Source organism: Spermophilus citellus (genome assembly GCF_964194105.1).
Source record: "Spermophilus citellus genome assembly, chromosome: 2".
In the NCBI taxonomy this organism is placed as follows: domain Eukaryota; kingdom Metazoa; phylum Chordata; class Mammalia; order Rodentia; family Sciuridae; genus Spermophilus; species Spermophilus citellus.
Window position 1 is genome coordinate 6487850 of NC_138183.1, and position 16436 is coordinate 6504285.

The 16436-nt window shown below is 58.4% G+C and overlaps 1 protein-coding gene and 1 long non-coding RNA gene across 7 annotated transcripts; one reads left to right on the plus strand and one right to left on the minus strand.

The window, feature by feature from the left end:
- Positions 1-390: 390 nt before the first annotated feature.
- LOC308641036 lies at positions 391-6280 on the minus strand. Its single transcript, XR_014020401.1, has 3 exons — positions 5854-6280; positions 1545-1637; positions 391-525 (listed from the first exon to the last, which is right to left on the minus strand). It is a non-coding gene; the product is annotated as an uncharacterized lncRNA (long non-coding RNA).
- LOC308641027 (uncharacterized protein C9orf50) lies at positions 1983-8972 on the plus strand. 6 transcript variants are annotated; one of them, XM_081279146.1, is made up of 7 exons: positions 1983-2131; positions 3522-3580; positions 3802-3892; positions 4005-4121; positions 6404-6555; positions 7962-8121; positions 8272-8972. In XM_081279146.1, coding segments are annotated over exons 2-7 (900 nt in total). In that variant the 5' UTR covers positions 1983-2131; positions 3522-3579; the 3' UTR covers positions 8651-8972. The 6 variants fall into 6 exon arrangements, with proteins under 6 accessions (XP_081135272.1, XP_081135268.1, XP_081135273.1 ...); XM_081279142.1 differs by lacking the exon at positions 1983-2131 and adding an exon at positions 2198-2732 and having other exon boundaries at positions 3983-4081; positions 6291-6555; XM_081279144.1 differs by lacking the exons at positions 1983-2131; positions 3522-3580 and adding an exon at positions 2661-2881.
- Positions 8973-16436: the final 7464 nt, after the last annotated feature.

The window sequence follows — 16436 nt, forward strand, 5'->3', positions numbered from 1 at the left end:
AAAAAAAAAAAAGAAGGAAAAGAAATACACTTGGGGCTGGGGATGTGGCTCAAGCGGTAGCGCGCTCGCCTGGCATGTGTGCGGCCCGGGTTCGATCCTCAGCACCACATACCAACAAAGATGTTGTGTCTGCTGAAAACTAAAAAATAAATATTAAAAATTCTCTCTCTCTCTCTCTCTCTCTCTCTCTCTCTCTCTCTCTCTCTCTCTCTCTCCCCTCTCTCAATCTCTCTTTAAAAAAAAAAAAAAATACACTTGGTTGTGCCAGGGACCTGCCAGCCCAATATACAGAACAATTCATGGACTTTACATTCCAAAAACGTTGACCTTCCTTAGGACCCTCCATTCACAGAAATTCTGGAGGGATCTTTCCGTGTTGGAAACGTGAATTTGCAGGTAGGTAGACATTGTTAATCTCTCCCAGCGTCAATCTGCTCTTCTGCCAGATGAATGTAATAATTACTAGACTTCCGATGATATTGCACCATGTGGGATATTGCACGTCCAGCCTTCAGGAAATGGTAGCTGTTACAATGACAATATTCATCTTAAGTAAGTTCATTTCCCTCAAAATAACATCTTGATGTTAGATTTACAATGCTTTCCTCTCAGCTGTGCACACAAGAAGTGCTTAAAAAGTGTGTTTGCTTTAATGCAATGAAAAGTGGGGAGTGTTGAAAGTCCCACCTGCCATTAAGTCCCCTAAATCTGCTTATGTACATGTTTGGGGGGATCCCTTCTATAGTCTAGGCCACTCCCGGTTCTCCTGGTCTAGGCCCTTCTCTCAAGCTTCATTTTCCATGTTTCTGGAACAGATCCTAGGCAATTTTGATTGCTGGAGGTGTCTAAAATCCTTTTTTGGGGAGGTAGCTCTAATCCAAGCTCTCACATGCCTCAAAATCCACCCATACTGTATTTCCTGACAATGGAAGAGAATGCCCTTCTCCATACTCAGGCTCCAAGCCATTTCCAGGTACAACCAGCCCCCTGACCTCAACACTTCTCACATCTCTGAATTTCCAAACCTAGCACATAGTAGTGGCTCAATAAATGTTTGCAGACTGCAAGGGTTAGAGGACATATAGAAACCATCTAGTTAATGTTCTTTGCCCATTTTTTTAATCTCACACCCTTTAAATAAATAGACATTTCTGTCTCTCTCGCTTGATATTCCAGCTTCCAGAGGAAACATGCCTCTCCAAACCTAGCCGAGGAGCTTTACAAACAATGGATTACAGCCTGGGTGCAGTGGCGCACACCTGCAATTCAAGCTGCTGAGGAGGCTGAGGTGGGAGGATTTCAAGTTCAAGGCCAGCCTTGGCAATTCATCAAGACCCTGTCTCAAAACTGAAAAATAAAAAGGGCTGGGGATATAGTTCAGTGGCACAGTGCCCCTGGATTCAATCTCCAGCACTGCAAAAAAAATAAAGAAAAAAGAAAATGGAGTACATCTTCTCAGATGTCTCCTCCAGGTAGATGTCCTGTAATTTGAATGACAGTCATTTTCAAGTTATAAAATTATAACATGCCTGTAAAATACTTGCCTAAACCATATCTTGTACAATATCATGAATTTCCTCCCTGCCCTCTCCCAGCCAAGAGTCGCAGATCGGTCCTGTCGGTTTTCCCATGGAGCCCTGAGAAGGGAGAAACTTGTTCAGCATCATGTATCAAAAAGAATCAGGCATGGACTTGAGATTGGTTCTCTGAGTTTCCAGGCCCCCTTATGTTCTGTTCCCATTCCAGGTGGATCTTCCACTTCGGAGCCACCCAGCCAAACATGACCCACTTGGGTTTCCTGGATCTGGAAGGGGTGGGTGACTCTAGACCTTCCCTTCCCTGCTTAGGCCTGGCTGCCCTGACCAGGAGTGCCAAAGCCACCTGTGGCTGCAGCCTGGCACCCAGGGCACAAGGGGCCCACCCTCTGTCTCCAGGCTTCAGTGCCCACTGTTCCTCAAATAGCCATGGGTGAGGACAGGCGGATCACAATGACTCTGAAGATGACCAGGAGGCAGCTGGGAGGGGCTGGCAGAGGGACTATGCAGGGGAAGATGGACTCTTCTAAGGACCAGCTTGTTAGAGGGCTCTAACCTCAGGGACTTCGCTGGCCTCACTCAGAATCCCCAGCAGGGTGAGTGTGATGACACCTAGGAGCCAGCTTGGGGCTGCCAACAATCTGGGAGTGGGGTGTGGTGGGGAGGGAGTAGGCTTGGAGACCCCCAGCATTAGAACCCAGGGGGTGACTGAGGCTCTGCCTCCCTAAGGGAATGGGGTTTGTTATAAATGAGTCTTGGCTTGGGATGTAGTTTGGTGGGAGGCCCCGGTTGATGCCCAACGCCCCTGCCCCCCAAATTGTCTTAGCTCCACTCCAGACACAGAATCGGAATCTGGCGTGGGAGATGGGGGGAAATTCAGTATATTTTCAGCAAGCTCCCACTGCGGAGGGGTGGCGGTGGGGGGTTCTAATGCGCCACCGGGATCGGGAGACTGCTGGGGGAGGGGGTCTCTCCTCTTTCCAGGATGGTTCCAGGTTTCCTAGTTCCCAGTGGAGCGCTTACAGTAATAGCCTCCACCATGCTAAGTGCTGTCTACCAGCGCCGGGCCATTTCACAAAGAGACAGGTGCCCGCCCTGAACGCACACACGCGCGCGCGCGCGCACACACACACACACACCGTTCCACGGAGCAGCACACCGAGAGAGTGCTTGGAGAAATTCATTGACTCACCCAAGGTGAGGAGTGGAACCAAGACCCCGAGTACTAGTCATTTTGAGCCTAATAAGAATGGCGGCTGCCCTGGTTGAGTATGTAACTGGGCCTGGCACTATTCTAAGCGACGGACATGTACTTGCTCATGTCAACGTCACAGCAACCCAAAAAGGTGGGTACTCTTGCCGTCACTTTTCCAGGTGAGGGAACTAGGGGCTGAGCGGGTTCTAGCCTGAGGCCACTCTTTGTCGCCGAGCCGGTGGCATTACCACCAAGCCACACTGCCCCACCGGGGCGCCCGGGGCTGTCCTATGCGCACGCCGCCCACCACCCAGGCTGGCGTGAGGATGTCCTGAGCTGAGCTCAGCGCCCAGCATGTTTCGGAGTCACCCCATCCAGAGGACCCAGCAGGTGGCGCCCAAGAGGTGTCCCAGCGCTGGCGAATGGCCGAGACCCCAGGTGCTGCCCAAGCTGCCCTCGCTGGAGCGCCGAGCCAGCTACGGCGCAGTGCGCGCGGGGGTCTCGCAGGCCTCCAGGGCCTCCTCCTCGTGGTGGCAGGGGTGGGACACCGAGCCCGGGCCGGGTGCCGGGAGCCCCCAGCTGCGCCTGCCCACCCTGCACACCGAGACCTCGCGGGCGGCGCAGGACCGCGCAGCGCTGAGGTCCCTGCTGCTGCCGCCGTTGCGCAGGACAGACAGGTCCTGGGGGTCCGCGTGGCGGCTCCCCGAGCCCGGGCAGGGCCCAGACCCCCGGAGGAGCGCGGCCGAGGAGGACTCTCTGGGCGCGCTGCTGGAGGAGTTCCTCCCCAGCAGGTTCAGCGAGTTCCTGCACCAGTTGCGACAGGAGTGTGCCGCGCAGCCCGAGCCGCAGAGTGAGGCCAGGGCCCGGGCGGGGGGCGTTTGGGGGGGGCGTGGGCTGGGCCCCTGCTTCGCCATCCCGCTGCTCCAAGGCTGGTGCTAACGTTAGCAGAGGATCTCACGAGGTCTGGGGACCCTCCCTGATGGTCTGTGGTCTCCCCAGGGTCATAAAAGTAGAGGCTCCTACTAAGGACTGCCCCCTAGCTCACAAGCACTTCCTCCTCCTGGCTCTCAGTGTCCTCAACACCGCAATATCAAAAGCGTCTGTTCCATCCCAGACAAGGTTCTTCTCAGTGTCACACCTGCCCATATCTCACAGACCCGTGGTAAGTGTCAGGGACCTTCTTGGTGGGGACCGGGTGGCCATGGATACTTAACAGGTTGGGAGACCCTAACCATCTGACCACTCATGCTAGGTGTGGCCTATTTGTCTTCAAGGGGCCAGCCATCGCACTTCCACGACAATTTTAGCAAGATTTTGCTCCATCAGACACCTTCCCAGGATCACCAAAAGGGTAATCCATCACAAATCACCACGGGCAGAAACACCAACCAGTGAGTTGGGAGGCGGGATAGTGGTAGGGAGTGGGGTGGAAGGGTATTTCTTTCCTCCCTTACTTTCTGTCTTTTACTCATGAATTTATCCATTCATTCACCTGTCCATCCATCCATCCATGTGTCCATCTATTAATCAGGTCTTTTAGCAATGCATTCCTAATTCATCCTTGAGCTCATTCATATGCCCACCTCCCTTTCACCCACCCTTCCCTGCGCATGTCAAATGCACGAACCAGGTCTGCTCAACCTATTGGTGAATCTTGCCAGCCAGCCAGCCATCTATTTACCAACTCCCGGGGTTCTGTCCTTCCATCCATGAATCAACGATAACCTTCTATAATCCTTCCTTTCACTTGTAAATCCTGGATACTGTCCATCCCTCATTGAGTCATGACCCTTCCACAAATCGACATGCCCATCTGCATATTCATCCAGCCCCCATCATTCATCTAGCGTTCACCCTTGGATCTGTGCGTGGATCCAACAGCCCATCCGTCAAACCATCCATCTTTTTCCCCATCCCACCATCATTTATTCATTTCTTCAAACTTTTATTGGGTTGACTATGTATCAAATATTAGTGGAGAAAATAAGAGATGTGAAGTAAGAGAAGAGCCTGGCAGAGGAGCTTCCCTGGGCCTGGATGCCAGAGCTCTAAGGGGGAGGGGAAAAGCCAGAAAATTTTCCTCTGGCTTAAGCAGTTTTAAGCAGAGAGGACCCGGGAGAGCTCGGAGATGAGTGTAAAGTCCAGGCAGCCCAGAGAAACACCACATATCCCACCCCTCCCACAGACCATGGCGGACAGCACTAGGGGATCACAGCCTTCCTGACCCAGTTCTCCACACAGACACTACTAAGGGATCTGAGTAGGACCATAAATGAAACACATTCACCAGCTTCTCACAAGATGCCACCAAGAATGGGTAGAACTCGGCAGGCACAGTCCAGACTTGCACATTCAAGAGCCTATACTCAAGCAACTCCCAGGTGTGAGGTTTCCTATGGGGGACACTGAAGTGCAGCAGAACAGGCTCAAGAGACCTTCCATGGAGGCAGAGACACCGATCTCAGGCTGCAGGCAGATTTGGGGAGGGCTTTGGCCAAGTTCCAAAGCCCACAAGTGTTGACAAGCTTGGCCCGACCAAGGCACTGTCAGGCACTGACCAAGAGTCCTTGTCATCCCAGCAGCCTGGCTCTTGGTGGGCTAACGAGAAGCAGCCGCTCTGCATCCACACGAAAATGTGGTCAGATAAATGGATGCAAACATAAAAGGATGTCAGGCCTTGGGTGGACGAATAATACATTTCACATTACTTTTTTTTTTTTTTGTACTGGGAACTGAACCCAGAGGCACTTAATCACTGAGCCACACCCCCAGCCCTTTGAGGTTAGGGCCTCACTGAGTTGCTGAGGCTGAACTTGTGATCCTCCTGCCTCAGCCACCCCAGTTGTTGGGATGACAGGAGTGCACCACTATGCCTAGCTCTTGTGCTACGTTTAAACATAACAGATACACTTTATGGAGCACAAACCCCATGCCAGGCCCTGGATTAGATGCCTCACTTGACACTCATCCAACTCATATGAGGATGGTATTATCGTGCCTATAATATAGAATACACGATTTAAAGGAGAAAATTGCAGAATGGAGAGCTGAGGGCAGTCTGCTTTGGGACACGTGGATGGGACAGGGCTTGATTGAGATGGACAGACATAGAACACCACCTACCTGGGGGTGTTCCTGCTGGGCCAGCAGACCATGCCTGGTGGGATCCTCTTGCACCTATGCCACATCTTTGCTATCCCGAGGCATGCACAATTCCATTTCACATGTGAGGAAACTGAGGCTCGCAAGAGTCGGGATTGAAACCCAGGACCGCCTGGTGCCTGGGCATGAGTTCTGACCCTTTCTGCTAACTTGGTGAAGATCTCAGCTCCACCGCTTTCCAACTGTGTAGCCTTAGACACTTTGCAAAGTCTTTGCACCGCAGTTTCTTCATCTACAAAATGGGCAGAAGAGGCACGTCCTGTGAGAGAGTGTGGGTTTGGTGGGTGGAGTGTGGGTTTGGTGGGTGTTTTCCACTGGATCCATGACCTACAGGTGGGAAATGCTTGGCCAAGGCCAATGGCGGTGACTAGGACTATTCTGCTACCTTGTCTTACTAGGGCTATTCTGCCACCTGTTCAGGATCACACCGAGAGACCGGGCCTGGGGATGTGTGTCGAGTGGAGTGGGGAGCTCCACACTCGGCCCACTGCCCTCACTGCTCTCTCCTCAGGCTCCACAACACACAGGTCCCCAAGACCAGAGCCCCCAACTCCTCTGGGGAAGGCTTGGGGCACCGCAGGCGCTGTTGTCCTTTCCGGGTCCGATTCGCTGACGAGACCCTACGAGACAGCACACTCCGCTACTTGGAGCGACGCTGTACAGGTAAGCAGGCAGGACGGAAAGCCCCAGGATTCCAGATTCCACATCCTGGAGTGTGGAGGGCAGAGCCTGTGAATCTGGGCTCCCAGAGTCAAGGGCTGGCCCCTGACCCTGCAGAGGAAGTCCTCTCTGGAGGGTGTCAGCAGGGTGACCTTCAAGGACCAAGCAGAGTGTCCCAAGGTATGTGGCATCAGGGAGCAACTGCAGAATGACCCAGAAAACAAAGGCTGCCCAGGCCTGGCGACCACTAAAGGACTTCTGAGCGCCTGATTGCACCTTGGCACACATCTCCTGCTACATAGCCTGGAAAAGGTCCAGAGCCACCAGAAGAGGACACCTCTCTGCTGGGGACACTGGCACCAACAGTCCAGCAGAATCTCAGACCCACCAAGCCCAGGGTCCCAGGCAGAAGCTGGCTCTTGGCTCTCGGGGACGGCTGTGATTGATCCGAGTTGGTGCGGTTTCCAGGAAGCTCACTCAGGTGGAGGCAGGAGGCAGGAGCAAGAGCAGGAGGGAGAAGGAAGCCCTTGCCCTGGAGTCACCATCATGGAGTCCACCTGCTCCGTGTGTCCAGCCTCTTCCCAGCACCCGCCAGCACAGGGCTTCTGGGGGCAACACCCTGGAGCTATTTCCTGAGCACCCGCTCTGTGCAGTTTCAGGAAGTAGCTGCCCCCAACTCCACTGTTCGTTGTCCTACAAACTAGGACATTTGCTGGTTCAGGAGGGACCCCATTCAGTCTCCTTAGAGTCCTAGGAAGTTGGAGACCAAAGCTGTGGTTTTCACCCAACTCCTTGTTGTTTGATGGGGAAACCAAAGCAAAAGGGGCTCATGGAGGTGACATCGAAGCCAGGAATAGAAGCCAGAGTGTCCCTGGAAACCCAAGGACAGGATAAGCCTGAATGGCAGTTGGGAGACACTTTTGTATGGGCCACTGGCCACAAGGAGCTGTAGCTGTACCTCAGGGCACCAGGGCCCAGGGCTCACTAGCCCGGTCCATCCCAAGGCAGTCGCTGCGGGATTCCGGATCCTGACCAGCTTGAAAGTGGCTTTGGGATGGGGAAAGGCTCCCAGCTTGGAGACGCCCCTCCCTGCCTCTCCTGAGGATTCTCAGTATTGTCTCTGGGATGGCTGTGGTGGGGTGACCGGCCTTCCCTCTGCAGGAAAAGGGGGTCTGTTGGGGCTGGAGCTGGAGTGTGGGTATTGGGGGCACAGCTTGGGTGGTAGCAGCAGAACAGTCACGCAAAGCAGTTTTAAAACCCAAGCCTTCTCTGGAGCAGCCAGAGGCACTGGGGAGCCTGGGGTTGCCATGGAGACAAGGCTCTGCCCGGCCTTGCCTGCCAGAGGGAGGAGGGAAGGGGATACCAGTGTCCCCTTAGGGTAAGGACTCACGATGCTCTCTCTCCTCCAGTCCCGAACAACATCAAGAGCAGGACCACCCTGCTGCCGGAGGTCTCCAACCAGGCGTTCGGGAACGTTCAGAAATGGCTGGAGAATTTGCCCAGAGCCCTGCCCCTCAGGGCCAAGGAGGAAGCCAGGCCCAGCGCCTGGTGCTGGGACCGCCCCCGCCTGTGAGGCTTTGGAGAAGGCGGGGGACTCACAAGCACTGACGGGGCTCTGCCCCTGCAGCCCTCCCCGTTTAACAGCAGGAGGGCGGGGGTCCAAGCCTCGGGTGGACCGGACTTGGGGTCCACAGAGCTCACAGCTCCTGTCTCCCCCAGACTGCGCCAGGAGCAGCAGGGCTACCTTTCTGAGGATGCCTCAATGAAGAACAGGCTGCCAGGGCCACTCACCTCCAGGGCCACCACCCAGAGGCAAAGGGGGGCCCTCAGAAACTCCCCGGATACCCCTAACATCCTGGATCAGGTGGGCAGACTGCCCTGCTCCTGGAGGCCACAGCTGGTGAGCACCTGCTGGCAGCTGCCACCCAGTGCTCCACGTGTGACCGCGGGGGCTCGCAGTGGCCGGGACCGTGTTCAGTTCCTGCATCTCCCTGGAGGTGCGGCAGGAGGGGTGGGCTCAAAGCTCACAGGCTGGCCTGGCCCCAGCTGCGCCCGCAGGCCCTGGCGCCTGTGCACCTCTCAGTTGCCTCATCTGTAGCAGGGGGCTAGGGCTTGGTCCGAATCCTGCTGGCCCCAGGCAGCCCCGCCTCCTGCCTGAGGTCCCTGCAGCGCCCAGCTGGTCCTCCTCACTCTAGGAGTCCTTCCTGCCCAACTTGGTGCTGCAGTCCATCCTGAAGCGAGGCCACCCCAAGGGCTACCAGCTCCTCCTGCCTCCCACAATCCTGCAGCAGGTGCAGAGGTGAATGCCCACCGGAGCTCCTGCCCAGGGGAGCACACAGTCCAGGCAGTGAGGAGAGTCTCCCTTGCCCCACAAATAAACGCACATTCCAGGTGGCTGGGATCTGCCACTAGGTCTCCGTTCCAGCCTCTCAGGTGCCTGCTTTGGGGTCTCCAGGGTTCCGGGGCTGGGGGAGCAACAGGCTAGAATCACAGCAGGGATGGCTGAGAGGTGGGGCTGTAGAGTCCTTTTGGTCAGGTCTTGTTCCCAGAACCTTCCTTCTGGAAGTGGGAGACCCTGCACAACCTCAAGCCTGGAGCCCAGCCTAGGAGTGAAGAATGACACCCCTTTTCCCCAACTCTGTCTTTGGTGCCAGAGGCTGCTCTGTTGACCTCCCTCTAGGGGGTAAGTACATCCAGACCCCAGCCCAGGAAAAAAAGCCCTGTGTGTGGACAAACATTAGCTTGGAACGTTTCCAGGTGGGTTCACCGTGACCTGATCCACGGAGGGCAAGTGTGGGGCAGTCTGTGTGGGGCAGTCTGTGCGCCCTGTGCAGTGTTCCAGAGGGAAAGACAAGGTGGTAGGTGCTGCGCGGATTTATCTGGTGGCTGTGCTGACCCTGCCGTCCCCATACACCTGGGTGCCAATCCCCGGACAGAGCCTTAGCCCGCTCCTTATCTCTCCCTGAAGCTGCCCTTGCCCCCAGCCCCTGGTCCTAGTCAGGATCCAGGTCTTTATCGCCACCTCGCGGCCAGTGAGGATTCGTCACGAGACCCACCGTAGACACCTTGTTGAAAAGGAAGCGGGTTGCTCTGGTGGGATTTGGGTTGGACAGCGGCTGGTGGGTAACCTTGAGGTCCGGATGGGTTGTGCATGTCGTTGGCCTTTCATGGAGAGGCGCCTGGCTCTCCAAGAGAGGCAACTGGCAGATCTGGCTCAGGCCCCGGGAAGGTCTCTCCCCGCGTCTGGCTGCCCGGACTTTCACGCCAGCCCTTCTCCTTGACCCAGGATGCAATGTCCTGGAGAGCCGGCGGGTCCCGGAGGAGCGGGATTCTACCGCACCTCCTCCAGTGACCTTGAGCCGCCCTCCGCGCCCGCTCTGCGCCTCAGTTTCCCCGGCCGGCCGCCGGCTGCAGCTCCCCGCGCGCCCACGCGGGGGCAGTGTTGGCCTGGCTTTGGCGCCGCCCGGCGCGGCCGCAACTTCTCACCATCGCTCGGGGTCGGAAACTTTTCCCCTCGCGCGGCGCCGGCTGCGCGGCCCGCTCCCCTCCTGCGCGCCCGCCCGCTGCGTTCCTCCGCCGCACCTGCCGCGCCGCGGCCCGACCGGGGAGGCGCGCGCCCCTGCCTCCCGCGCGCTTTGTTGTTGTTGTCCTTGTCGTCGAAGCTGCTGACCCTAAACTGCTCAGCCGCGGCAGCTCGGAGGGCACCGAGCCTGGAGGCCGAGGCCGCGCCCAGCGCCGGTCCCGCCAGTGCTCTCCAGGAGCCTCAGAGGCTCGAGCGCGGCGCGAGGGGACCCTGCCCGCAGCCACTGCCCGCTGGTGTCCGCCTGCCCCGCGCCGCTGACCGGACGTGAGACTACAACCAGAGGACGCTGGGTCGCATGGCCCGCCGCCCACGGATCGCGCACACGTGCGGGGACACGCGCGGACCCACTGACACGCACGCGGGGACGCGCGCCACACCCACAGGCACACCGCGCACGCACGCACACCTCGAGCGACAGCAACCCTCGCCCCCCCCCCCACTCCACGATGACATTCAGGGAGGCAACACGTCCCTCGAGACACCCTTCACAGAGCCACACACATCGCACACTGGTGTGGGCCCCACGGACACGCCCTGTGCACACCTGCAGCCCTGGGCCTCACACTTGCTTTCAGACCCCCTCACAGCCACGGCCTCTCAGGGACCCCAGTTCCCCATATTTGGGGATCACCTTTTCACCCTGAGACCTCAGATACCTTCCATCCGGTCTCTGGCCTGGGGAGGGACCTGTCTGCCCAGCAGCGTGACCCCCCGCAAGCAGAGCCAGAACTTGGGGAGACCCAGTTGGGGGTAGGGAGGGCAGGTGGAGTGTTACAATGGGGGTTGGCCCTGTCCCTCATCCTCCCTCGTGGTGACCCTGAGCCCCCCAGGGTTCCAACAGGGCCTTTTTCACTGGTACATTTCCGCTCAGGGCTGGCCATCTGCCAGCCTGGGCTCCGGGGAGTGGCATGGCTGCAGGAAGGCTGGAAAATTCCTGTTCCCCCCCAGACTCAGGCTGCCTGTGACACTGGTCCCCTACCACCTAACTGTGGGCAGCCAGAGCCCAGGCCTTGCCACCCAGACCCTATGGTTGGGCACTGGCAGCCCCAGGGCCAGGCCAGTGAGGGCGGTGGACACTGGGTCCACCCGGGGAAGAGGTGGCAGGAAAGTCGCTGCTCTTTTCTCCAGAGTGCTCCCACCTCAGAGCCTCTGTGCCCTGCAGGGTGGCTCCTTTGTCCCCTTTGCCAATGAGGAAACTGAATCCCCCAGAGGCTGTGTGCCGTGTGATCTGTGAGGAGCTTGAGTCCTGCCATCCCCAAGGTGTCCTGCCACAAAGCCCTCAGCCACGCACAGGAGTGGCCTCAGACGCTGCTCTCAACAGAGCCACTTGGTGGGGAGACGGCAGCCCAGAGAGGTCCAGCTCTTTGTCAAGGTCACACAATACTGAGTGTTGGAGTCAGCATTCAAACTCAGCACCTCCACTGCATGCACTTCGGGCAGGGGGGCCTCCCAGGGTGCTTGGGGCAGGGTGCGGGCTGGGGGACCCTGCCTGCAGCATACAGGGTACTTCAGAGGCAGGAGAATCAGGGCAGGGCTGGGGAGGGAGAAGGACCTATTAGGAGAAGGTGGAATTCGAGGGAACATGGAACCCCACAAGCAGAACGGGGGTCTGTGGAAGCAGGAAGCCTGCAAGTTTCCCTCCAGGGCAGGCGGACCCAAGGGAAGACCCAGGAAGGCTGAGGCCAGGCAGGGCCAGCGGGGGAGGTGGGCAGTGGGGACCTCTGGCCATGTGGAAGCCAGGTAGGGCCAGCCCCTGTGGGCTCAGTGACTGTCAATCTGCTGGTGGCTCAGGGAGCACTGTTATGGTTCTAGTCCCAGTGTGGGGGTCTGAGGAGGTGGGGCCAGGGAGTGATCGGGTCATGAGGGTGGAGTCCCCCGAATGAGCAGAGTGCCCTCTGAAGGGGGCAGCCATCTGGCTGGCCAAGAGAAGACCCAGCAAGGAGCCAGATGTCCCAAGGGGACGCTCACCAGAGCCTGCCGTGTGGGCCCTGATCTCAGACGTCAGTCGCCAGACTGTGAAGAATAAATTTCTGTTGCTTGGAAGCCACCGGGCTTTGCCACGGCCACTGCAGTGGATGAAGACAAGCACGGCTGTCCCCCACGCACGCGTGAGGGGCCCTGGGCTCGCAGCCGGTGCAGGCAGCTGGCCTGCCCTCAGGAGCCTGCGGTCAGCCGGGGACAGGCACTCCGGTAGTCCATGCACGGGGGCGCTATGGCAGGAAGCCTGTGGCTTTGAGAGACCAGAGGGGTCCCAACCCTCCTGCCAGCAACAGGGTGGGACACTGTCTGAGCCAGACCCAGGGAGGAGATCATCCTGTCACAACTCGGGGTGGTAGGTTTGTTGACAGGCAGGGGACAGGCTGGTGTCTCCCCAGCTGGGACAGAAGCACACTCAGTCCCCCTCTGCCTCTCTGGGTCTTTCTGTCATGACCTCCCAAATATGCCCTGAGTGGCAGATGGCCTGCAGCTTGCAGGGGCTCCTGTGGGAGGGGATGGAACTTCTCTGTGCAGACCCGGGTCACCGCCTCCAGGCAGCCCATCCGTACAAGTGACCCATTTCATTTCACTTCTGGACCATTTGGGCCCTTCAGAGCCAGCCTTGCGTGCTGCGGGGTCAGCCGGAATCAGGGCTCAGGACCCCAGGTGGCCCTGGGGCACTGGAACTCTTCTGGGCAGTGAGCCTTGGCTGTGAGGAGCAGCTGTCTGTCCCCCCACCATGGAGCTGGAGGACCCTCAAGGACTCCCCTGCTAAGGTTCTCCTAGCTGTGGGACTTCGGAGAGGACCTCAACTCCCAGGAAGCCCCCTGCTGGGCTCTGAGCAGACTTCCAGCTCTGGGGACTGAAGATCCAGTGATCCCCTTCCTGCAGGGACCTCCTGGACCAGAAGCACACTGTCCACAGGAGGGATGGGAACAGGTGGCCCCATGTTAATTAGGAAAACTGGGAATCCACAAGGGCAAGATGGTCCAGGCCTGCTCACCCAGCGCTCAGGGTCCAGCAGAAATCACCAAGGAGCCGTGAAGAAGGCCCGAGAAGGTGCAACGCACACACTCCCATGCCAAGAGCTTACCTCCCCTTCAAAGAGGGCACAACTCTGGGAAGTAGACACTAACCCTACAGATGGAGAAACCCAGGCACAGAGAGGTTAAATAGCTTGACCAGTGTCACACAGCTGAGCTCCCACGAGGCTAAGGTGTCCTCCTGGAAGCCAGTCTAAATCTCCGGAGGGCAAGCCCAGACGGTTTCTCTGGGCAGGCTCTGCCCGCTCCTCACCTGCACCCCTTCCTTCCTCACTCCTTCCAGAAGGCAATCTTTGAGCACCACTGTATCTGGGCTGTGAGCGAGGCAGTGGGTTCCTGTCCCAGGCGCTGTCCCTACGGATGGACGCTGCCTGCTGCAGGACCTGAGCTGGCTTCATGCTCAGCTGCAACCACCTTGAAATCTGTGGTAGTTTATGAACAAGGGACTCTGCATTTCCATTTTGCCCTGGACCCCACACATCGCGTGGCCACCCTGAACCTAGACGCTAACCCATAGTGCACTGGGGCCCCATGGAGGGCTGGCGGGGGTCCCAGAGGGGCTCAGGGGCAGGAACGAGGCTGGAGATGAGAGCAAGGAGTGGTCTTTGTCCTGCATGACCCCAAAGCCCTGTCAGGGGCCCCCAGACTCCTCAGGGCACCTCCCTGGGAGATGGCCAGTACCGGGGGTGGGGGTGGGTGGGGCGGGTTCAGTGCCAGCAAAGCCCCAGAAGAACTTCTAAACTACCCCCTAGATCTAGGGCATCTGCTCTAGATCCCGCAAGCACAGGGCTGGGCACTGGGGGGCACAGACAGGAACAGCAAGGAGAGGAAGGCCCTGGCCAGCCACCTGACTCAGCGCCTAGCCCACTTTCCCACACCTTCCAGGGGCCTCCCACGTACCCAGGGGCACACGCGTGGATTTCCTGTTTCCGTGGGGACTTCACGCACGTACTGCCTGTTCCTGCACCCAGCGCCCTGCCTCCAAAGGCTCTCTCAAGGTCACTGCATTGTGTAGGTGGAGAAACTGGGACCCAGAGTGTCACATGGCAAGTGTGGGCATCCTGGTGGCCCCGGCAGGAGCGTGGCCTTGGCAGGAGATGCGTCGTAGGATACTGTGTGCCTTTCACCCTCCTCCCCATGGCAAGGGCTTAGTGGAGGGAGCGAGGGGAGGTCCGGGATGATTTCACAGGAGGCACAGAGAGGTGCCATCGCTGCACCAGGGTCACACAGCCAAACCAGTGCCTGACCCCACACTGTTACTCTCCTCAGAGCTCTGACTCCCAGCATATCCGCTCCCCAGGGCCAGGTGGGAAGCCCCCACTTCAGTAGGTGAGAATTGGGCAAAGGACCCTCCCAACTGGCTGGAGTCCTGGCTAGGATGTCAGGCTGGGACCAGGTAGCCTGCCAGGGCAGGGCAGGTACCCTGGCTACTGCTGTGCTGAGCTGAGGCTCCTGGACTTCTAGTGGCCAGGCAGGGCTGACCTCAGCAGGTGGGCTGTGCCTTTGGGCTCACAGTGCTTATTTTTTGTGTTTGTTTATCTAAAACCCCTTTGAAATCTGTTTTCTTGTCTCCTGGTCCCAGAGCAGGAGCTACAAGGTGCTATGTTGTCACAGCCTTAAAATAGCCCCCCTGGGGCAGGGGGATGTAGCAGTGGCAGAGACCCTGCCTGGCCTGCCTGAGCCCCCCCCCCCCACACCCTGACCCGCTGTGCTCAAGCCTGTGGTGGGCCTGCAGGACAGCAGCACGCCCACCTGCCCCTGCCCCTGCTAGCCCGGGAGCAGGGACAGTCGTGTGAGAATGAAGTTGCGCTTGAGGCAGGGCAGGATGCATCTGTCCTGGAAAATGTCCTCCTACACAACATTTTGCAAGGAATTCCAGAAGCTTCTGGAATCTTCTGAGACCCATCCACACAAACTCTCCTTCCAGTCCAGAGCCCTTTTTCTAAAGGAATCCCACGGTCTGCTTTTGGGGAATAACAGTCCTAGCAGCTAAATCCAGACCCTGTGCTGTGACATTTCTCAGACTCACTTATTTCTCATGATTGAGACTCAGAGAGGTTGGGTCACTTACCCAAGGTGACACATCAGGGAAGAGACTAACCAGAATCCAAGCCCAGCCAGCCTGGCCCAGGTCTGCACAGCTAACCTCACACACACACACACACACACACACACACACACACAGGGCCCTGAGCCCCTGCTTGGGGGCCTTGGGAGCCTGGCTGGGCAGGGGACTGAAACCCCATCCTTCCTAAGCCCCAGGTGAGACCCGCCTGGCACAGGGCCAGGCAGCAGGTGGGGGCTGATGTTGCTGTGGGGGCTGCTCCAGACAGTGGGTCAGCCCTCCCCGTGGTGCCAGCCTGCAGCAGCCCGCCTGCCAGGCCTGTCCTTCTCCGCCCACCCCTCTCTGCCTCCCCCTCCCCTCTCTTTTCCTGCCTCATTTCTTCCCTCCCTCCGCCTCCTCCCCTCCTCCCCCTCTGCCTTCCTTTTCCCTGCCTCCCTCCCGTCCTTCCTCTCTCCTCTTCCCTTCTCTTCTGCCTCCCTCCCTCCGGCTCTCTCCGTGCCCCCTCCCCCACACCTAGACCTGGACGATGGCTCACCCCTGAGCGCTGCTTCCCCAGGAGGAGCCCAGCGGCCAGTCCCGTCCACAGCAGGCTTCTGAGGAGAGCCAGCATCTGGGGAGCCTTGGTCCTGCCAGGCCTCTGGGGGCAGGAAGATGCCCGGGCTAGGGCCAGCGCAGGGTCTGTGGCCGGACAGGTCGTGGCTTCCCGGGCAGTGGAGACAGACCCTCATGCCATTTCCCAACAGCTTTTGGTGGTTTAATGGGATTGAGGGTAAATCTAACTTGCAAATTCTCCCTTTTGATCTCCCTCCCGCCCTTGGCTGTAGGAGCCCAGGAGCACAGTTCCCAGCAACACCCTCTCCTGAGGTTCAGCCAGCTCCTCCTGCGGCCTGAAGTCCTGGGCACCCCAGCTCCTGGACACCAGCCAGCCTGGGCACCCAGCTTGTCCCCTCCCCAAGCCAGCACCAGCCTGAGCAGGCTCCTCTCTGGATCCTTCATGCCCAGGGCCTTGGCACATCCTCCTCTCCACCCTGAAGCCCTTTCTGTCAGCCCCACTGACCCGGCTCACATCACAGGCCACCTCCTGCCTCTTCAGGGAGGCCCGCCCAGTGAAGCCAGGAGTCCGGGGCTCCGGATGCACTCACGTCACTCAGAACTGGAGTGCGGAGACCCTGAGCTCCAGGATCAGGGGCTGGACAGGCCCCGACACACAGCCTGG